The 20,517-nt window shown below is 42.5% G+C and overlaps 1 protein-coding gene across 2 annotated transcripts in view; it reads left to right on the top strand.

Annotated features, from left to right (window-relative positions):
* Window positions 1–20,517, top strand: part of sog (short gastrulation) — a 51,551-nt gene that overhangs the window by 13,224 nt on the left and 17,810 nt on the right. The window contains exon 2 of one of the 2 annotated variants that reach the window (XM_064682683.1): window positions 7,012–7,414. The exons of the other annotated variant lie outside the window; for it this stretch is intronic. Within the exon in view, the coding sequence (XP_064538753.1) occupies window positions 7,057–7,414 (358 nt within the window). The 5' untranslated portion in view covers window positions 7,012–7,056. The remainder of the gene's footprint in view (window positions 1–7,011; window positions 7,415–20,517) is intronic. 2 annotated transcript variants of the gene reach the window in all.

The raw sequence follows: 20,517 nt of genomic DNA on the forward strand, positions 1-20,517 counted from the left end.
CATAGCTCGCTCTCAATTTGCGATTAACAATTAATATCGATAACAATTCTAACTTGATTGAAGATGATAAACTGATTAATATCATAGCTTTGAGACACACATATTAAGCATAAGATGTTTTTGGTATGCATGTACAATACTTTCCTCCTTTTTGAATGATTTTTCAATTGAATTCCTTTAGAAAGCCGAAAATTTCAGAAAGATCAAAGCAAATGCAGTAAAGTTATTTGAAGAATGAGTTTTTGTCTGTAAATTTCTGTAAATATGTTAACAGCGCTGTTAAGCCTAACATGAGCTCTTCAGCTGTTAAGTAACATGATCTGTGAGAGTGCGTGTGTCTGTGTGAGAGTGGGCGAGTGGAAGAGAGGGAAGGGGAAGCTCGCTTCTGTGGAGTCGCTTTTCGTGCAAGTCATGCCTGGAAGAGCTGCCAATTTATTGATGATGATGCGATCAATTAACTCTGGCCAGAAACGAGAGAAAATAAATTGTTTCGAGGAATGACTAAAGCAGAAGATTAATCATTCAACTATTTCTTAGCACACGAAACGCTTTCGCTGTACCAAAAATTTAAGAAAAATTCTCCTATGAATTTTCTTTGGCTTTTCTTTTTATTTTTCTTCACTCTTTTTTTCTTGGTTTTTTCTTGTTCATTTTGTGTTTGTCTCTGGCTGGCGACAAATCCCTTTATGGCCGTCCATATATCATTTTAAAGCTCCCACAACACACACTCACACACACACACACACAGACACACACGCAGACATTTGTTTTTTGTTGTGTCTTGTAGTTTTTTTTCTGTATTTTTGTTGTTCTAGTGGGGCACGTGTGAGCGCAATTAAATGAAAATGTCCCGCAAATATATTAAGTATTGGTAATAAATTATGCGAACACAAAATATTTGCGATATTTGTGACAATCTGAGCAAAATATGCAAAAACTGACGAGGGACGAGTAACGAGTGTTGAGTGTCGAGTGAGGGGGCAACAGCACAAGGCTGGCGTTTAGTCAATTAATTTGTTTGCTTTCGCGAGTGGGGAGGGGCAAGGGGCGGGAGGAAAGCGGCGAGTGGCGAGAGTCGAGGGGCGAGAGGAAAGCGGCGAGTGTCGAGAGGCGAGTAGCAAGCGGCGAGTGAGGGTTGCTTAATTTGATTGCTTTCGAGAGCGGCGAGAGGCAAGCAGCGAGTGACGAGTGGCGAGTGACGAGTGCGGGGGCAACAGAATCGCAAATATATTAAGTATTAGTAATAAACAATGCGAACACAGAGTATTCGCAAAACTTTTGACAATATGCAAAGACTGACGACTGGCGAGAGGGGAGAGGCAAGAGGCGAGCAGCGAGTGGGATGTGAGGGGGCAACAGCACAAGGCTGGCGTTTAGTTAATTAATTTGTTTGCTTCGCGAGTTTTCGATTCCCATGCTGTCAATTTCATTATCAACAACAACTGCACAAGATAAAAGACAGACAGACAGACAACAACAAGAACAACATGAACAACAAGAACAACATGAACAAGAACAAAGAGAACGAGTCGCGAAGGCGGGTCAACAATTTTAATGTAGCGCCAGGCGTTGGCCATAAAATCGCGCGATATCGTTTAACCATAATTTCTGTCACTCTTAAAGCAAAAATAAAACAAATTAAAATAGTTGAAGAACTCAAAACAAAATAAAAAATAAAATAAAACGAAAACTAAACAAATAAATAATGAAAGAAAAATGAGTTGGAATGCAAAGAAAATTATGAAATAATAAGCACGAAAATAGGCAGCTGGCAACAGGCTACACAGACTCTAAATATACCCTAACCAAGTGTATTGCAATTATGTCGCAAATTCTGATACCTTCTTGATGGAAACCCACTGAACGCAATACAAAAATTGTTCTCTGTCCGAATAATCTATGCGAACTCGACTCCGGACGCAGCTTTCTTGCTGAAACTTGACTTGAGCTTCAGCTTTTTGCTCTAGATAGTGTATCTATTGATACCGACCAGATCGGCCCACTATATCATATAGCTGACATAGAAAAGAGTTTGGAAAAAACTTTTTTTTTATCATGATATGTTTTTCTTGAACTAACTGGGAAATACTTTGTGATCGGAATATAGTTCGAATATTATTTAGAAAATATTGTTTTGATTTTGGTCGGGATCATATGGACTTCTATATGATACTATATGATATACCAAATGCTTTTGCGTAATTTGGTTAGATGAGGGTATTTAAGCTTATTTTAATGTACAATTCCTTGTCTGTTTTTCCATTTTATGTGTTATTTAATTAAGTCAGGATATTTGGGCCTCACCACAATTTAATAATGTTAGGGTATCTAAGCGTCGGCTACTCGTATTAAAGGGTTTTTTATCTTCGACTAATTGTATTTGTAATGCATCTTCATTATTTCCATTAGATAATTTTTAATTTTTTGCTAAACTTTATTAGTATAAGGGTATTTAAGCTTCGGCTAATCATATTTGAATGTATTCTTTTGTCTGCTTTTCCATTAATAATATTCCTTTTTTGCGAAATTTTATCATGCTAGGGTATTTCAGCTTCGACTTATTGTACTTGTATTATATATTTTCACAATTTCCATTTAATAATGTTCCATATTCAGCTTCATTTCATAATGTTAGGGTATTTCGGCATCGGCTCGGCTCGAATCGAATTTAAATTTTTTTATTTATTGTCTACTTTTCCATTTCATAATTTTCCATTTTTTGCGCATAGAATTTTGAACGCGAGAACTTTTCAGTTATTGTTTGTCGATTTTTTTTTTGTTGTTCTTTTCTTTGCTCCTCTTTTTGTCAGCCTCATTTAATGCGCTGCCCGCCGACGCAGCGGCAGCGGCAGCGACGTTGACGTCGACGTCGACGTCGCCGTCAACGCTGTGACTGGCGTCGTGTCTGCGATTTGAAATATTCCTATAAATGTTTTGGCCTCACGGCCCGCCGCAAAACAACAAATAAGCAAAACACAAAAAAACACAAAAAGAAACGACGATCAAATATATAAAACGTTATATATTCAATATATGTATCTTCGTATGTGTGTGTGTCCGTGTGTGTGTGTGTGTGTGTGCGTATAAGTGCGATATCTGTCTCTTGTCTATATGAAAAGAAATGTTAAATGTCTGAAACATGCGTACAAAATGCTAATGCAAAAGCAACAACAACAACAACAACAACAGCAACAACAACAACAACAACAACAACAACAACAACAACAACAACAGCAACAACAACAATAGAATGAAAAGTTTTGTAGACGCCCGCCGAATGGCAAAGCACAGAACAGAAAAATGCTTTTCCTTTGATTTATGTAGTTTTAGCGAGCGGCGTCAACGTCAACGTCAACGCTGACGTCGCAGTCGCAGTCGCAGTCAGCGACAGCAGCGCTGGCACACGCACACGCACAAATTGCAGCTGCAGCTCAAAATTTGAAGCTCAAGCTGAAAATTCGCCGCATCTAAAACTAAATGCAAGAAATTATAAAGAAATCAACAATTTGACATTGTTATGAATTATTTGCAATATAAATTATTATATTTTATGTATATATATATACATATATATTTATTTAAAGAATCCTCTTTAAGAAACGAGAAAGTAAGGATATCTTTGGCACGCCGAAGATTTAATACCCTGGCAGACATTTGCCCTGTGACTTTTCAGATATGTGAGCATGTTGAGTTTGATGAAAGTATCTCGGAAAACAGATCAGTTTTCCTTACAGAACTCAATTTGCGACCGATTCTTCTTCTTGTGCTGCTATATAATATAGTACGATCTTGATAGGATTTGACTCAGATGTAGGCAGCATAGTTTAAATATCTTTAATAGTCAAGATATCTTGAAAAACAATAGTGTCGTTTTAGAGAAGAACTTAATATTCAACCGATCGTTCCTATTGCACCTAGATGATATGAGGAGCATAGTGAAACTTATAGTTATAGTTGTTATAGTTGTTCGATCCGGCCGGTTCCGATATATTTCAAGACGATATTCTTAAAACTGAGAGATCGGCTTCAAACTTATTATTAAACCTTTTTCGTAACCCAACATAAAACACAAAAGATTCCGTGTCTCAGCGATTTTGGAAATTCCACTCGCAACTGTGGAATCTTGGCGGAAATTTTGCAACCTTTTTGTTTATTGTCGGTTTCAAACGCATTTTCAAAGATCTTTGTGCAAATTAATTTGATACGTTTTCGCTAAGTTTCCCATTTTGGAGGGAAAATAAGAGGCAAAGGTTTAATAGACGAAAATTTATTTTTCGGCTTCAGTTTTCTCACCTTAAGTCTAACATGGCTGGAAATCGTTGATTCTAAAATTTGGTTCTTTATTCGTTGGAGCTTAAACATATTTTTAAATAGAAGTGGAGATCTACGGGTCGAAAGGTGATATCTAAAATGTTGAGCACAAAACGGGAAAGTCCGACAAGACCCGCTAGTATACTATATACAGATATACATATATGGCTTATATGTATGTCTATCGTAATCCTCTTCTTGGGCATAAAGAGATCTCAAGTAATGAAAGAGCTCTCAATGGGAACTTCAAGAAATTAGAATATGCCAAAAAGTAAACGACGTTCAATCTAAATTCGTATTCTTCGGAAAAATGATTTTCCATTGTGAACCACTTGAAATGGAATTTTTTAAAAAAACCCATTAAATTGGCATATAAAAAACAGATCAATTTGAAATACAATTTGTGCATTAATGTTTGTTTAATAAAAATATATGAAACGTCCAGATGTGTATGCGAATCAAATAACCGAAGCGACGCATTTGCTGATTCTTAAGAGAGTGTATCAAGTGCTTTATATACCCTGTATAGGGTTAACACTATAACCCCCCCCCCCTTTCCTACCTGCCCCAAAAGGTAAACATACTAACTGGGTAATTGGGTAATTGGCGGGGTCGTCGAGCCTCAGCCTCAGCCTCAGCTGACGAACTAATTAGCACAGACACCCAAAAGAAAACAAGAACATAAAGAGAAACGAACTAGCTCTCGCTCTCTTTCGCTCTCTCTTAGTCACTCTATCATATCAACTAATCTTATCAAGATAATTTAGCATAGATACACTCACACGCACACAGCGCAGACACAAACACACGCACGCACGCATACAAAATCGTAGCGACGCGCCTCTCTTCGCCCTCTCTCGCTCTCTCGCTCAATGCATTTGCAAGGCTGCGATTGGCTCAAAGGATGCGCAGGCCACAAATGTCACACTTGCACACCCCTCCCTCGCTGGCCAGTCGCTGCCGATGCCGATGCCGCTGCCGCTGCCGCTGCCCACACCATCTTCGTTTCCCTCGCCCACAGGGCGCAGGCTCACGCCCACGCGCAGTCAACGCAATTTGCACACAAGCAGGCCGTCAGGTAGAGGCAGTCAGGTGCTCGTTGGCCCGAGCGGGGCGAGTGGCTGGCAACATGTTGCGTGCAAATGCAATGCAGGCTACATGTTGCTGGCGCAACAAATGACACAGTGTTGTAGCAGGGGCGGGGGGAGGGGGTGGCCAACAGCACGCACGCATGCGCCGCTGCTGCTAGGCTGGCAGTGCAAGCATTGAACGACGGCGCGTCGTTCGTCATCGGGCAAACATCTTGGCGACACGCGACTCAGCCGCAGCCGCAGCCGCAGCGACGACGGCGGCAGCAGCAGCAGCAGCAGCAGCAAGGCGCAGGTTTTGCAAACGGCAAACCATAGCAACAACAATAACAGCAGCAAAAGAAAATTGCAAGCGCTACGTTTGCCGCAGCCGCAGCCGCTGCTACTGCCAAAACCGCTAGCAGCAGAGACGAAGACGACGATGAGACGACGAAAGCCGAGCGCCGCACGATCAGTAAACGACGCCGACAGCAGCAAACTTTATGGCTCTCGCATTGCGCGCGCGCTCTCCCACACGCTAGACGCTCTCTCAAGCTGACGCGCGCGCGCGCTCTCTCACAAGTTTAACTGTTGTTGTTGTTGTTGTTGCTGCTGCTGTCGCCTCACCTGCGTGCCTGCCTGCCTGTCTGGCCTGCACGTTCTGTGTGCACGCGCTCTCTCACTCTTGCGCTCGCGCTCTCTGGCTGCGCGCGCTCTTTTGCGTCGCAGTCACCGTCAGCGTCGCAGTCGCGGTCGCGGTCGCTGCTGTCATCGTTTGCGCTTGTTTTAGTTTATTTATTCAACCGACCGATACCGTGTGTGGACATTATTTTCTGAAACGTTCGTAACCGCACACACACTCACACTCACACTCACACACACGCACGTCGCGTCGTCATCGTCATACACACACAAACACACACACATACACAGTCGCAGTTGAGCAAGCAGCGGCGCAGCAGCCAGAGCCCATATACACGGCGTGTGCGCCCCGTGAGCTATCTAGTAGATAAAAACTCGCCGACTCGCCGACAACAGCAACACAAGCAACAGGCAACAAGCAACATTAACAACCACAAGCAGCAACAAGCTAACTAACAACAACAACAACAACAACAACAACTTGCAACTGGCAACAGATTTTATTTTGGGGAACTTTTGTTTTATGAAAAGTCTGTGGGAAAAAGAATGAGAAATGTGCAAAAACAAGTCTTGATTAAAATTGACGAAATCTCTCAATACATTTCAATTGAAGTAAGAAACAAAAAACAAATACCAACAAAATAGTGCGCGCAACAACAACAACAACAACAGCAACAACAACAACAATCAAAAGGCAACTGAAAAAAGTTGTTTGAAAAGTTTGCAAAATTCGGGGAAACAAAAATTCAAGAAAGAAAGAAACACGCGTGTGTTATCTAATCTGCAAAACAACAACAACAACAACATCAAATATATATATATATATATGCAACAACAAACAAATAACAAATATCGGTTCGGTCGGTCGAAATAAATATATATACATCTAACAATTTTTCCTTTTTATTTTTTCTGTTTGCGAATTAGCAAAAAGTGCGTGCAACTTATTTACAATTGTTTATATATATTTTTTTTTTGTGCCTAATCAAAGCTAAACTTAACAAGAAATTGAATAATAATTAATTAAATCAACGAAATGATCAACAAACAAACGAATGTTGCCGCCACGGCCTGGGCCACGGCCACGGGCACGGTGCAGACGCTGGACAGGCCAGCGGGGGCAGCGGCAGCGGGGGCGGCAGCGGGGGCAGCGGAGGCAGCCAGCAGCACAGCTTGCAACGGCAGCAGCAACGGCAGCAACGGGAGTTGCGACTGCAACGTTAGCGGCGCCACACATCATTATCATAGAAGATTGCAACAGCTGCTGCTCGTCGCGCTGCTCCTCTGCCTCTCCAGCCTGAGCAGCTGCTGGCCCCAAGCGGTCCAGGCGCGCCGCCATGCGCCGCTCATGTTCGAGGAGGCCGACACGGCCAGGCGCTCCAATAGACCGGCAGGTAAGTGAGACGCAGACACCGCTATACACATAGATATAGCCATAGATATAGTCATAGATATAGTCGTATCTGTTGGGCTGCTGTTGTGCAAGCGCACAAATTGCGCATACGCCCCGCCCGCCGGCTGGCCATAAAAGTGGGCAACACGTTTCGAGCCCTGTTCTCTTTGGGCTTAGGGTTTTTCCGTGGCCCGGCTACCTGGCCGGCCGGCCGCTGCACTGGCTCGCACCCTTAAGCCGCCGGCGGTGTGTGTGTGTGTGTGTGTGCAACAACAATGTTGCAGCTTGGGTTTTCTATTTCTTCTGTTTTTTTATTTATGCTTGTGCTAATCCGGAATGCGGGAATTCCCTTCCGCTGCCCGGCTACCCGGCTGTCCGGACAGCCAGACATGAGGGCGACCCCAAGACAGAGATGCGGCAAGCAGCTCGCCTTTGTCTCTGCTAAGCTGCTTAGTTAGCCCAAGAGACCCAGGCCCAGTTAGAGCTCCTTTAGTTCAATTTGTTGCAACTCACACGCTTGATTAGCTGCATTTCCTGTTTCTACACCGTGAGAGAGGGGAGTGTGTGCAGTGAGGGGGAGGGGGCAGCCTGCAGTCAGTCATGCTCAGTTCTGTTCTGTATTATTTTGTTTCGTTTTTCCCTGCACGAGTTTTTCCTTTGTTTTTCCGCCCGCCCCCGTTGGCTTTTTTTTTTTTTTTTTGCCTCAGCTTGGCTTGCTTTTCCCTCATTTCAATTAAAAACAGTTTGCGGTTTTGCTAGCAACGACTTTGAGCTGTTTCTCGTCTTACAATGCGGCGCAATGTTCATGTTAATGTTCATGTTAATCTTCAGCTCTACTGCTGCCGCTCAAAGCCGCGCAATTTTTTCACCCTTTTTCAGCTTTTGTGTTCCATTCAGATTAATTCACTCTAATTTTATAAACCAACTGCTTTAATTTAAATTTAAAAGTGTTGCTTCCGTTTTATAATAATATTCCTCCAAGTTGTTCGCTTAAAATGTGCGTAACTTCTTAGTTTTTGTAGTTAGCTCGTTGAATCCTTTTGTCAACTACGTATTTTGTTGTTAGTTCGATTCCTGTAAAATCTTTTCCAAATCGCTCGTCATTTACATAAAGCCAAAACCTTAACATGAGCATAACTAGGCCATGTGTTCAGCTAACCGATTTAATCGTTTTGTAAATCATATATTTTCTCGATAATTCAGCATATATCAAATATTTCCATAATCGCACGTCGTTTACATAATGCTAATTAGTGCAAATGGGTACATTTAGGGAATGTTTAAGCTTAGCTCATTTAATTTTAATGGGCTATAGCATAATACATGATATATAACATTTTTATGGCTTGGGCTACGTTTGGGACCAAGTGAAAGACTTGGGATTGGTGTCGATTAATAGCAAATACTTCATATGTTAAGATCACATACAACTAAGTACAACAACAAGAAAAACGATCAATAGCTTATCATGTCTGCCACTGGCCAAGACACAAACCCACCCAATCCACCCACCCAATCCACCCACAGGCCACTCGAGCGAGCCGCAGCATAGCGCTAATTAAAAGCATAATATGCCATGCTATAGCTATATATAAATGTGTGCATATATAGATATGTATCTTTTTGTGTATCTGTATCTGTATCTGCATCTGTATCTGTATCTGTATCTGTATCTATGGCGTAGTATGCTGTAGTAGGCACCGCGATTGACTACAAATTCGGGCAACGGCAAATCCCACCAACATTATTTTTTTTAATGAATGAAAAGCCAACGCACAACACACACACACACACACACACACTAAATCAACCGTTCTTTTTGGCCGTATTTCTGCTTTTTGACTTGTTAAAGGTGGTCTAGGGGAAGGGTGAGGGGGACGGAGGGGGGACGCCACAAGATTGGGCTAATCAAACATCAAAAACCACGCACGTTTTCAGCAGGTGAAGCAGACAGCGCGGGCGCAACGTCAAAGGGGAGCGGGAGGGGGGGCGAACAAACTGGCCAACAACTAACTACCAATTCGTTTTGTTCATTTCGCATTTAATTTAGCTGATTAACAAGCGCTGCCGCCGCCGCGAGCTGCTTAGTCCCCCCCCCCCCTTCCCCCTTCCCGTTGAAAGACCGGGCTGCCTACGTTCGCCGGGCCAATACCCCTGCCCACACCGCCCCTCCCCTCCCTTCTACCCCCCTCTGCCCCCTCTGCCACCTTAACAAGCACAATCCACACACAGCATTCGCCATTCGTCAGCATAATTCATTTATTCAACTGTCTGCCGCCCAGTTAGGTGTTAAAAAGTTGTTAACTTATTTTTAATGAATGCGTGTAAAAGACAACAACAACAACAACAACAACGACGACGACGACGACGAAAATCAAGATGTGCCTACGTAAAGCAGCAAACGAGACGACAAACAGACAGAGCGGGCAGACAGGGGAAGGGGGGGGGGGGGGGTTGGGGGGGCAGACAGCGGGGCAGACGGAGCGACTGCTTCGTTCCGTTTGGCATCTCGGCAAACATATCCATGATCTTTTACGAAACGAACACAAGAAGATGAAAAGGCCAAAAAACGAAAAAAGAAAAGAAAATAAAGCAAAAAAGAGCTAAACAAAAACGAAACACGTTAAAACGTTAAAGCGTTAAGTCCCCGGGCCACAGTCAGAGCAACAGTCAGAGCCACGACGTCTGTCAGACGCCAAGTTTTTGCCTGGCTCTCGTTTTAGCCCCAAGTCTTAAGGTACTCGGCTTTGGTGTGCAAATATGCGACCTGGCCCTCGGCCGAGGCCCAAATGTGCAACATTTGGTTTGTGGGCGAGCTAGAAGGGATATACATATAAATGCATTTATCAAAATTGAAACAAAACAAAAGCCACAAAAATGGCTTGAAACTCACTTTCTACCTTAGTTTTGGTTTAGCTCAAAACTTCTGTTCTAGTTCTGCTCTTTAGTTCTTTCATGTGAACTAAATACACAACATAAACTAAGGCCTGACAAAATTATTAATAATATGTTAATATTTAAATTAAAATTAATATTTAATTACAAATTGCCAGATACAAAAATATTTGGTTCAGAACCAAAATTATTTTGTCTGTCAAATTTTGAAGGAAATATTTCAGGCTTCGGTTCAGGTTTGGGTTAAGTTTCTGGTTTGGGTTCAGTTTCCGGTTTGGTTTCGCGCTTAGGTTTGGGTCTTGGGTTTGGCTTCGGTTCAGGTTTGGGTTCAGTTTCTGGTTTGGGTTCAGTTTCCGGTTTGGTTTCGTGCTTGGGCTTGGGTCTTGGGTTTGGCTTCGGTTCAGGTTTGGGTTCAGTTTCTGGTTTGGGTTCAGTTTCCGGTTTGGTTTCGTGCTTGGGTTTGGGTCTTGGGTTTCGTGCTCGGGCAATTGATTTTCATACATTTATTTGTTGGTTTCCGATTCGTTTTCAAGTTAGTTTTGAGCATAAAAATTGGGTAATTAATAATTTTATTTTGTCTTTGGCCTATGCTAATATTTATTTTATGTTGATTCACGTTAAATTGTTAGTTGATTTAGTTTTAAACGCTTTTCTTTTTGTGCTTTCCCTTGGAACTTAAACTTCGAATTGATCTGCGATTACCTTGTATTCTGTAACATTTATAAATTGCCTTGGCTAAACACAGTTCGGACTGTTTCAGGGCTTAAAAATATTGAAAAAATGCAAACAATTAACATTAAATTAAATAAAGGAGCCACTTTGAACTTTTTGCTTCGTTTTGGACTTAATTTCTGTTACTTAAAAAGTTGTTAGCCAAAAAGAGGCGGGTTAAATGCAAGTTAGAGTGTTTTTGAGCTTCGGCTTTGCTTGACAGTTTTCTTGCTTTCTTCATGTGTTTTTGTTTTTTTTTTTGGGTCTCTGTCGACGTCGACGCTGACGTCAGTGTCAGTTGCATGTCAGGCAGTCGAAAACGAAATGCAACCAATTTGTTGCCGGTTGCTGCAATGCTTGCAACAACAGCAACAACAACAGCAACACAACAACCGATTGCAGCCTTTTTTGGCTTGGAGACGAGGCGTCGCCAGCGTCGTCGCAATCGCCAAATCGCCAAATCGCCGCCAACCGCTCGCGAGTCGCTGGAGTCGCTGGAGTCGCTGGAGTCGAGAGTCGCGTGTGGGCAGAGGAAGCACTTAATGCCCACAAGGTGTCAAATTGCAGCAGAGAGTTTCGAGTTGGAGTTCGAATGCGCCGGCTTCAACTTGAATTCGAGTTTGGGCTGCCTGCGGCTCGCCCACCCAGCTATAGCTAGAAAAAAGCCAAATGCCGTGTCGCTCTCCCTGCCTGCCTGTCTGTCTGTCTGTGTGCGTGCGCGTGTGTGTGTGTGTATGTTAATTAATTTGGCTCTTTTTTTATATTTCGGCTGCAGCGTAGGCAAATAAGATACAGATACGCTTCACAGATTCGTGGGCTGCTACAGTTTTTTATTTAGCTTCTTTTTTTTTTTTTCGCTGTCGCATTTCCGTTCCACAGAGACCGAGTGAGAGGGAGAGTGAAAGGGAAGAGGAAGTGGGGCTAGCTAGCTGTTTTGGCTAGAATTTGGCTGCTTCTGGTTTGAACTGGGCTCAAGCCAAATTCCGCTTTATTGCCGCCATTCGATATGCCTTTCATTAGCACAAGCTCTGTTCGCTAGCTAGAAAAGCCGGCAGCTGGCAATATATGCCAAACTTTGCCATTTGCCATTTGGCATTTCGCATTTGGCATTGCTGTCATGCACTTCACTTATCAATGCACAATCAGCGCCAGCCCCGCCCCGCACCGCCCTGCACCGCCGCGTCACCCGCCTTTAGCCATTAAATGGCTTTGTGGTTCGCGCATCATCAAAATTGTGCATCGCTGATAGGCGGAAGCGGACCGCCTGCCCAGTTTCTGTGATGTGTTTGTGCAACTGTTCCCATTCGCAGTTGCCCAAGCCAAAGCCAGAGCCAAATTCGAATAGCATATTTTCATTGCCATTAAATTGCAAGCGAAAATCTTTAATTGAAATGCACATCTTTAGCCTTTAAACAGCCAAGCATTGTCAGCCTAAAGCTTTGTTTGTTAGCCTGCCTTAAAGCTCACTCAAAGCTCTCTTAAATCATCTAATCTTTAAGCTACTTTGAATTGTTTCAAGTGCCTGCAGTAAAGTTGACTTTGCTGTGTGCCCAGCAACTAGCAAAAGCTTTGCCTTGAGCTTAAAGCTCACTTAAAACTTACTTAAAGCTCGACAAAAGCCAAGTAAAGACAATGACATGGCGAAAAGCGAAAGGCAGGAATTGAGCTGTGTGAGCGCTATAAAATCGCTTAAAGCGCACTTAAAGCTCACAAAAAGCTTGCTTAAAGCTCGCCGGGATCTAAGCAAAAGGCAGTTACATAGCGAAATGCCTCTTTAAGTGATTTGCAAGCTGCTATCAATTGAACTATCCGAGCACTATAAAGCTCGCTTAAAGCCCACTTAAAGCTCGCCATTGGAGCTTTAAGCGTGTAGCCAGCTTCAATTGCACTCAATATCATAATTTGCTTGAACTCAGTTAGGTTGCCGCTTGCTTGTTGTTGTTGTTGCGGCTCATTCATTGCAGCTGCAGCGCGCAACGATCATCGGGATCATTGGGAACGTCATCAACAACAAACTAGAGCCAACCCCGCCAACCCACAAGATACACATCCTTAGAATATTTGTGCAACTTATCAGCGCATTTAAAATTAGCCAGCAGCAGCAACAACAACAACTGCGACAACAACTGCGACAACAACAACATTTACAGAATTGTTTTTGCCGTCTGCTGCGGCTGAACTTTTGACGACATCTGCGACGGGGGCAACTCGCAGTCGCGTGATTTGCTTTGTAAATGAGCAAAAATGCAAAACTAAAACCAAAAAATAAATAAATACAAAAAAATAAATAAATAACAAAAAACAAAAAATAAAAATAAAAAAAGCCAAACGACAAGCAAAAACAAATAAAAATAAAAATAGTCATTGAAAATGTTTACGGCCAGAGACGTTGCCTTTGGCTGCCTTCGGCTCTGTTCCAAAATAGCCAACACACACACACACACACTCGCACACACACACACACTCGCACACACACACAAATTAGCTGCTTTTGGGGCAACTCATGCGCAATTGTCTAAACAAATTTCACAGACACTAAAATAATTGCAACGCTTGCAACAGACTTCGTTCCACGTTGGCTTCCATTTGGCTTCCTTTTTTTTCTGTTTTGCGCAAATTTGTTCTACGCCATTTTAGCCAATTTCAAGCCAGATACGCTAGTTTTCCGCTTGCTTCTGGCGGACTCGTGACATTTGCCGCAAATTGACACTTAACTTTTCTTTTTTTTTTCGTACTTTTCTTTTGCTAATTGAAAACAATTTTGAATTTTGATTTGCTTTTCAAATCAACAATCGCCCTTCTTTGCGCTTCTCACTGTGCGATTTTTGAGCACAATTTTATTTCGGCAGTGTTTATATATTCTATTCTTGACTTTGTTTAAAATTGATCTTATTTGAATTGTTATTAAGTTCCATTTCGAGAGATTTTGAACCCGAGTTTTCCTTAATGCCGAATACATTCTCTATATTAACGAGAAGGCAAACCGGATGTGGCTCAAAGTGAAGCACAATCGAGCACAGTTCGTCGCTATGCTGCAGGCATACATCCTATATATATATATATATAGTTATATTTATATCATATATTTGCATCGATTTATCATATATGTATATATATTTGTATATATATATAATATGCATATGGCACAGACCTGCCAGATCTGCTGGCTAATTGGAAAGGAATTGTCATTCATTAAGATTGAGGTTTCCTCTCTCCCCCCTCTCTCTCTCTCTCCCTCTCTCTCTCTCTCTCCCTCTCTCTCTCACCCTCCTCTCCCCGTTCTGCTTGCCGTCGCTTGATTCATTTGCGATTGACGCGTTTTTTACATAAGCAGAGCCCGGCGAAAAATCTTTTCGTCTCAATCGATTTTCGCGAGTTGCGAGTTTTTCTTTTGGCCATTGTAGTTGCCAAGGCGCAACAGCAACAACAACAACAACAACAGCAGCAACAGCAACAACAAGAAGAAGAAGAACAACATCCGAACGAGCCCCTTTTTTTTGTGTATTTTGTGCGCGCGTTTTGCTAGCGACTTTAAACGCGTCGTCGCACCTTTGCGGCTTTTTCACTTTTGAACTTTTATTTCTCAGTTTCATATATACATACATATATATATATATATTTATTTTTTTTTGGGTAATGAGAAAATTGTTAGGGCGTGGCGGGAGGGGGGGGGGGGGGCGTGAACACAACACCTCGCTGTGTGTGCATTTGTCCATCGGCCTCGGCTGTTGTTTGCTTTGTTGCCGCCACCGCGAAGTGTTTGCCCCCCCCCCCCCCCCTTCCGTCCCCTCCTCACCGGCCGGCCAACCGCCCACCCCCAAGCGCTCACACCAAGCGCAGAGCTGTCATAAATTATCAAGAACAAGCGCGACTCCCAACTCTGTCGTCAGCGGCAGCGGCCGCACTTAATCAGCCATTAGAGATCTTCATTTCGAAGCGTTCCAAAAAAAAAAGAGGATACAAACAGAAGAAGGTGACTAGCTGATACCCTGTAGACAGCAAGCTGTGGCGAGGCAAGAGCAAGCAAGCTGAGGCGGGGCTATATCAACATTTAATCAGGCTTAATACGTCGAAAGTTTATATAAATCATGAAAATATGGCACAACATTTGCTCAAAGCAGGCGGAGTTAGGTCGCGTAGGTCTCGCTGCTTGAATTACAGGGTATTCAGTGAGGGGCAGTGCGTGTCTGAGGCGCAGGCAAAAACATTCTTCAGGTTGCTTTTTGTTAGCTTTGCACTTAAATAATTTAATTGCTTATAAAATAAATAAACTGGGGCGCGTCCGTTGACAAACTGAGTGCGTCTCGCATTTAAATGCATTTTCCAAAAAACAACACACACACACACCCCAATATGTGTGTGTGTGTGTGTGTGTGTGTGTGTGTGTGTTTACACTTGCTGCACTCTTGCGTTACAATTTTCCAACCTATTTTATTTGGGTTTTCTTTTTGTTGTTTGCCGCGTTGTTGTTTGCTTCAACGATCGCTCGATCTATCGATTCATTTGGCGATTGATTGATTGAGCCCGCGCAGACTGATTGACAGCCCAACACTCGTCGCTGTCAGGTTTCAAGAAGGCAAACAAAAACGCGCACAAAAGCGAAAGCGAAAACGAAATCGGAATCGAACTCGGAATTGAAATCCGAATAGTTACCAACCAATTCGCTTGCCTGACTGCCACGCCCCTGCCGCCCCTTAAAGCGATGTACGGACTGATTGAGAGCTCAATACTTGCAGTTGTCAAGTTTTGAAGATCGCAAATAAAAACGAAACCGAAATCGGATTTGAAATCGGATTTGAAATCGTATTCGAATTCGCCGCAATTCGCTTGGCTGACTGCCACGCCCCTGCCGCCCCTCAAAGCGTGCCGCTCTTTAAGCTTTTTCATCGTGTTTCTTTTCATCCTATTTTTATATATTTTTTTTTTTTTTGGGATTTTATTTGATTTGATTTTATGAAATTCAGCGTTGAGCTTTAACTTTTACGCTAATTATTTTGCAACAATTAATTAAGGCGCAAAACAGAAATAACATTTCTCAAATCATCAACAACAACTAGCCAGCATACGGGCTCTATATATATACCAGACCACCATTCCCCCCCCCCCCCTTCCCCTTTACCCTGCCATCCGTCGCCCCTCAGCTACCAATCCGCAGACTATATACGCTGATCTGTGCTGATCTTTTAACTCAATTAAAAGCGCACGCAGCCAAGGCAAAAAGTGAGCAGCATATAAAAGAAAGCACGACTGGCAGTTACCCTGTACGCACTCTTTTGCCTTAGCCGCAAGTTCTTGCGGCAGCAGATGTCGCAACTCAAGTCGGGCTGTTCGCTCTGCCCATTTTACAGGGTATTCCCAAATGGAAAACTCAGCGCAAAGCCATTTTCAAAGGCACTTTGCGCGCCTGTGCGTGTGTGTGTGTGTGTAGACTACAAAAAATAGCCCAACAAAAAAAAAAATCAAATATACTGTGCGCCAGTGCGACGCCGCTGTCGACGTCGACGTCGGCAGCGGCAGCGGCAGAGGTTCTGCGTCATGTGAGTCAGCAACGCATTTGGCAACACCAAGGCGAATTTTTAGTTGGCTGCTTCGTTGGCTAAAACAAATGACCAACAAGGCACACACACACTCGCACACACACACACACACACACACTCGCACACAGCTGCTGTGGGCCACGTGTTGGCGGCAGCCCCACAATGTTTATTAGAAGTTGAAATGCCTGTCGCTGCCTTTTGACTGTAATTAGCACATTGTGCGAAGATTCATCTGTTTGTTGTTGTCTCTAAATGCAGCAGACACACACACACACACACACACACACACACACACACACACACACAGAGACAGCTCTGAGCACATGCCACATGCTGCCTAAAATACACAACGTACACCACACAAAATTGTCGCCAAGGGCTTCCTTAGCAGATATTCCAAATGGCAAGCATTTCGTAAAAAGAAAGACAGCTTTTAACAGGCGCTTTCAGCTGAAAGTTAAGCTTAATTGCAGCTTTAAATTAAACAAAAAGTTGGGATTTAATCAGCCTTAAATTAAGACGAATAAGTAGTCCAGTTGCAAGTCTAGGCCTGGCGAGCTTTTTGTGCTATTAAAGTAAGCTTTGCGGAAACTTAGCTGATTAAAGTCTAAATTAGTTTTAAATGTACATAAACAATCTTGAACTAATCTTAAATTAAGCTAAATCAATTAATTTACTAATGCAAATAAAACTTAGCTAAAAGTTCATTCAAAGACAAAGAGCTTTAAGAAAAGTTCATCTAGAGAGAATAAGCCCTATCAAAAGTTCGTTTGCAGACAACAAGCTTTAATCGAAAGCTTTTGTGGTGTTGAGCTTTTAGCGCAAAGAACAGAGAGCTTTCAGGTGCTTTAAAAGCTGCTTCAAAACTTTGTTGCTGTGTGTGAGAAAAAGGGTTTATTTAGAGGATTAATAAGAGAAAAAGATGAGAGAGAAAGAGAGAGGAAGGGAGAGAGAGAGAGAGAGAAGCAAAAGCGAGCAGGACAAAAAATATTTGCATTTTAACAGAACAATTTGTTTGTGGCAAAATGTTTGCCAGACGCAACATTTTGTTTGCTGTTGTTTGTTGCTGTTGTTGTTGTTGTTGTTGTTGCTTTGGGTGTGTGAGTCAATGCACTGCCAAACAACAACAACAACAACAACCACAACAACCACAAAGAAAGCCGCACACAAAACGCGTAAATTTATTTCTAGACATAGAACATTAAAAATAACACATAAGTGCAGAGCGTGTGTGTGTGTGTGTGTGTGTGTGTGTGTGTGCCCAATGCACTTGCCTAAGCTCTAGTTGTTGTTGTTGTTGTTGTTGTTGTTGTTGTTGTTGTTGTTGTTGCTGAGTGCCGCCCACGCTGCGCGCAGACAATAATTATTAATTTTGGTCTAAAAATTGCGCATGCCGAAATTGAAATTATTTTCTTTATTATTGTTTTTATTGTATTTGCACGTTTTGCCTGTCAAAACGTTGTGCATCGATGAATGAATTTGCCGAAAGCAATAAATAGCCTGGAACAGCAGCAACAACAACAACAACAACAACAACAGCAGCAAAAATAATAATAAAATTGTTGAAATAACATTTTTGCGCCAGGCAAAAACATTTTTGCGCCCATTAATCAAAAGTCTAGACAAATGCAGGCAGCACACACACACACACACACACACTCACAAGTCAAGCTGTAGATCAACAGCGCATAATTAAATATTGATGAGCTGTTGTTCTTGTTGTTGTTGTTGTTGTTGCTGCTGCTGTTAAACATTGGAGCGGAAATGAGGGGCGGGTCCGCAGCAACAGGAAGAGCGGCTGTTAATCAAGCTGCCGTCTTCTGTTAGCAACATTTGCAGCACCAGCAACAATAACATTAACAGCTGCCCAACGAGTCCATTTTTAACAGCTGTTATTAACAGCAGCAGGCAGAAATGTGGCCACGTTTTGGGCGACATTCAAAGCTGCACCTTGACATGTTGCTAAGCTGTGCCTGGGCAGCACTTGACAGCCGCTGCACATGTTGCCAAATAGTTGCGGAACAGAGCTATGGGCTGCACTTAAAGCTGAGCATAACATAGCGAACATGTTGCTAAGGATATTTCTGGGGCAACATTTAGAGCTGTGCTTGAGTATGTTCAAAGCTGGGCAGCACCTAAAGCTGCATGCAAATGGGGCAGCACTTGATCTAAAGTGAATTTGTAGCAACATTTAATAATCGACGACAGCTTGGCAACATTGTTAGCCTTGTTGCCAAGAGGTTTTCGAGCAACATTTGCGACTTTTAAGGTCATGTTTTTGTACACATTTCGCGCAAATATATTATTTATATATATTTATCTACAATATATATGTACATATATACACGATATTTATGTATCGAAATTTGTGCTGAATTTGCAGGCGGGCACAAAAAATAAGAGGAAAAAGAAATGTGAAATCAAGCGCAAAAATTGCCGAGCGCCAATTAACGTAAATTTCAATTATTTTTGCCAGAGTAAAAGTATTTTTCAAATTGCGCAAGAAATAAAAACAGCAAGTCGCAAATGAAATGGAAATACAAATAAGTAAAATCAAATAAAAAAGGCAGCAACAAAATCGTTGACTAAAATGGGCATTAAATGAGGCTGAGCCGAAGGCGAACTGTGTCGAAGCATTTCTTTGATTAACGCGTCGTTGTTGTTGTATACATATATATACATATATATATGTGTGTGTGTGTGTGTGTGTGTGTGTATTTATTTATTATAAATATTTATAAATCTATTGCGCGTAAATCGGCAGCTTTTGTGTATCGCAGGCCGCTTCGAATTGTTGTCTTTTCTGATTATTTCCCTATTGTTGTTGCCTGCATTTCAATTGTATTTCTTTATTTTCGCACGCAAATAAAACTGGCGCCAAATGAAAAAAAGACAACAACAAGCTGAAGAAGAAGCAGCTGCGAATTATAATAAGGCCGCCACTTGATAAACGTCGCGCGTCGTTAGCGCCACTTATCACGTATACGCCATGTCGGGCAATGCCGCCCCTGCTTGTTTCACATACATATTGCTGCCGCTCTTGCTCTTGTTGTTGTTGTTGTTCGATTACTCTACTATTCTGATTGTTTTGCTACCCTGTTAGCGGAATGCGTTGCCAAAGGCGAGCATATTGGCTGCACTAGCTTAAGGGACATCAGCAAGGCCACAGTTTGGGGCACACAGTTTGATTGTCACAGTTTGAGAGTCATAGTTTGATTGCCACAGTTTGGAGTTGATACTTTGTGAGTCACCTAAACGGTCATCATAGTTTGCGAGTCTCAGTTTAGGGGTCACAGTTTGAGAATCACAGTTGGAGAGTCACAATTTGGGAGTCACAGTTTGGTAGTTGCTTTTTGGGAGTCACCGCTGAAGAGTCACCGTTTGACAGTCACAGTTGGGGTGTCACAGTTTAGAGGTCACCGTTTTCAAATCATAGTTTGAGAGTCATCGTTTTTTGTCATCATATTTTATGAGTCTTAGTTTAAGTCAAAATTTAGTAGCCACACTTTGGAAGTCACCATTTAGGATAAAAAGTTTGAGGGTCACAGTTTGAGGGTCACAGTTTGAGAGTCACCGTTTGGAAGTCACAGTTGAAGTGCGGCCTTCCCATTTTTACCTTGCTAGTCAACTCTTTTTGCCACGCCTACCCGTGCAAACGCAAACGTCTCACAGTTTTAGAGTCGCAGTTTGAAAGCCACTGCTTGGTAATTTGGCATTTGTGTTAGCTGCACCCAATCGAAGTGCACACAGTTTGAGAGCCGCATTCGCCTAGTTAGCGCCACAGTTTTGCTATCACTGCGGCGTAGCTACAGTTGGTGAGTCACCAAAGAAGAACAACAGGGTATTGCGCAGTCGTTACATCTGTCTCCCCTTTGCTGCTGCCTGTGGGGTGGGTGGGCGTTTGCACCCCTTAGATAGCTGATTTGTCGCTGTGTTTAGTTAATTAGTTGTTGCTGTTGCC

Source organism: Drosophila montana, unplaced genomic scaffold (genome assembly GCF_035044405.1).
Source record: "Drosophila montana isolate Dmon_TW-CO22-7 unplaced genomic scaffold, ASM3504440v1 contig_2482_1, whole genome shotgun sequence".
Classification (NCBI taxonomy): domain Eukaryota; kingdom Metazoa; phylum Arthropoda; class Insecta; order Diptera; family Drosophilidae; genus Drosophila; species Drosophila montana.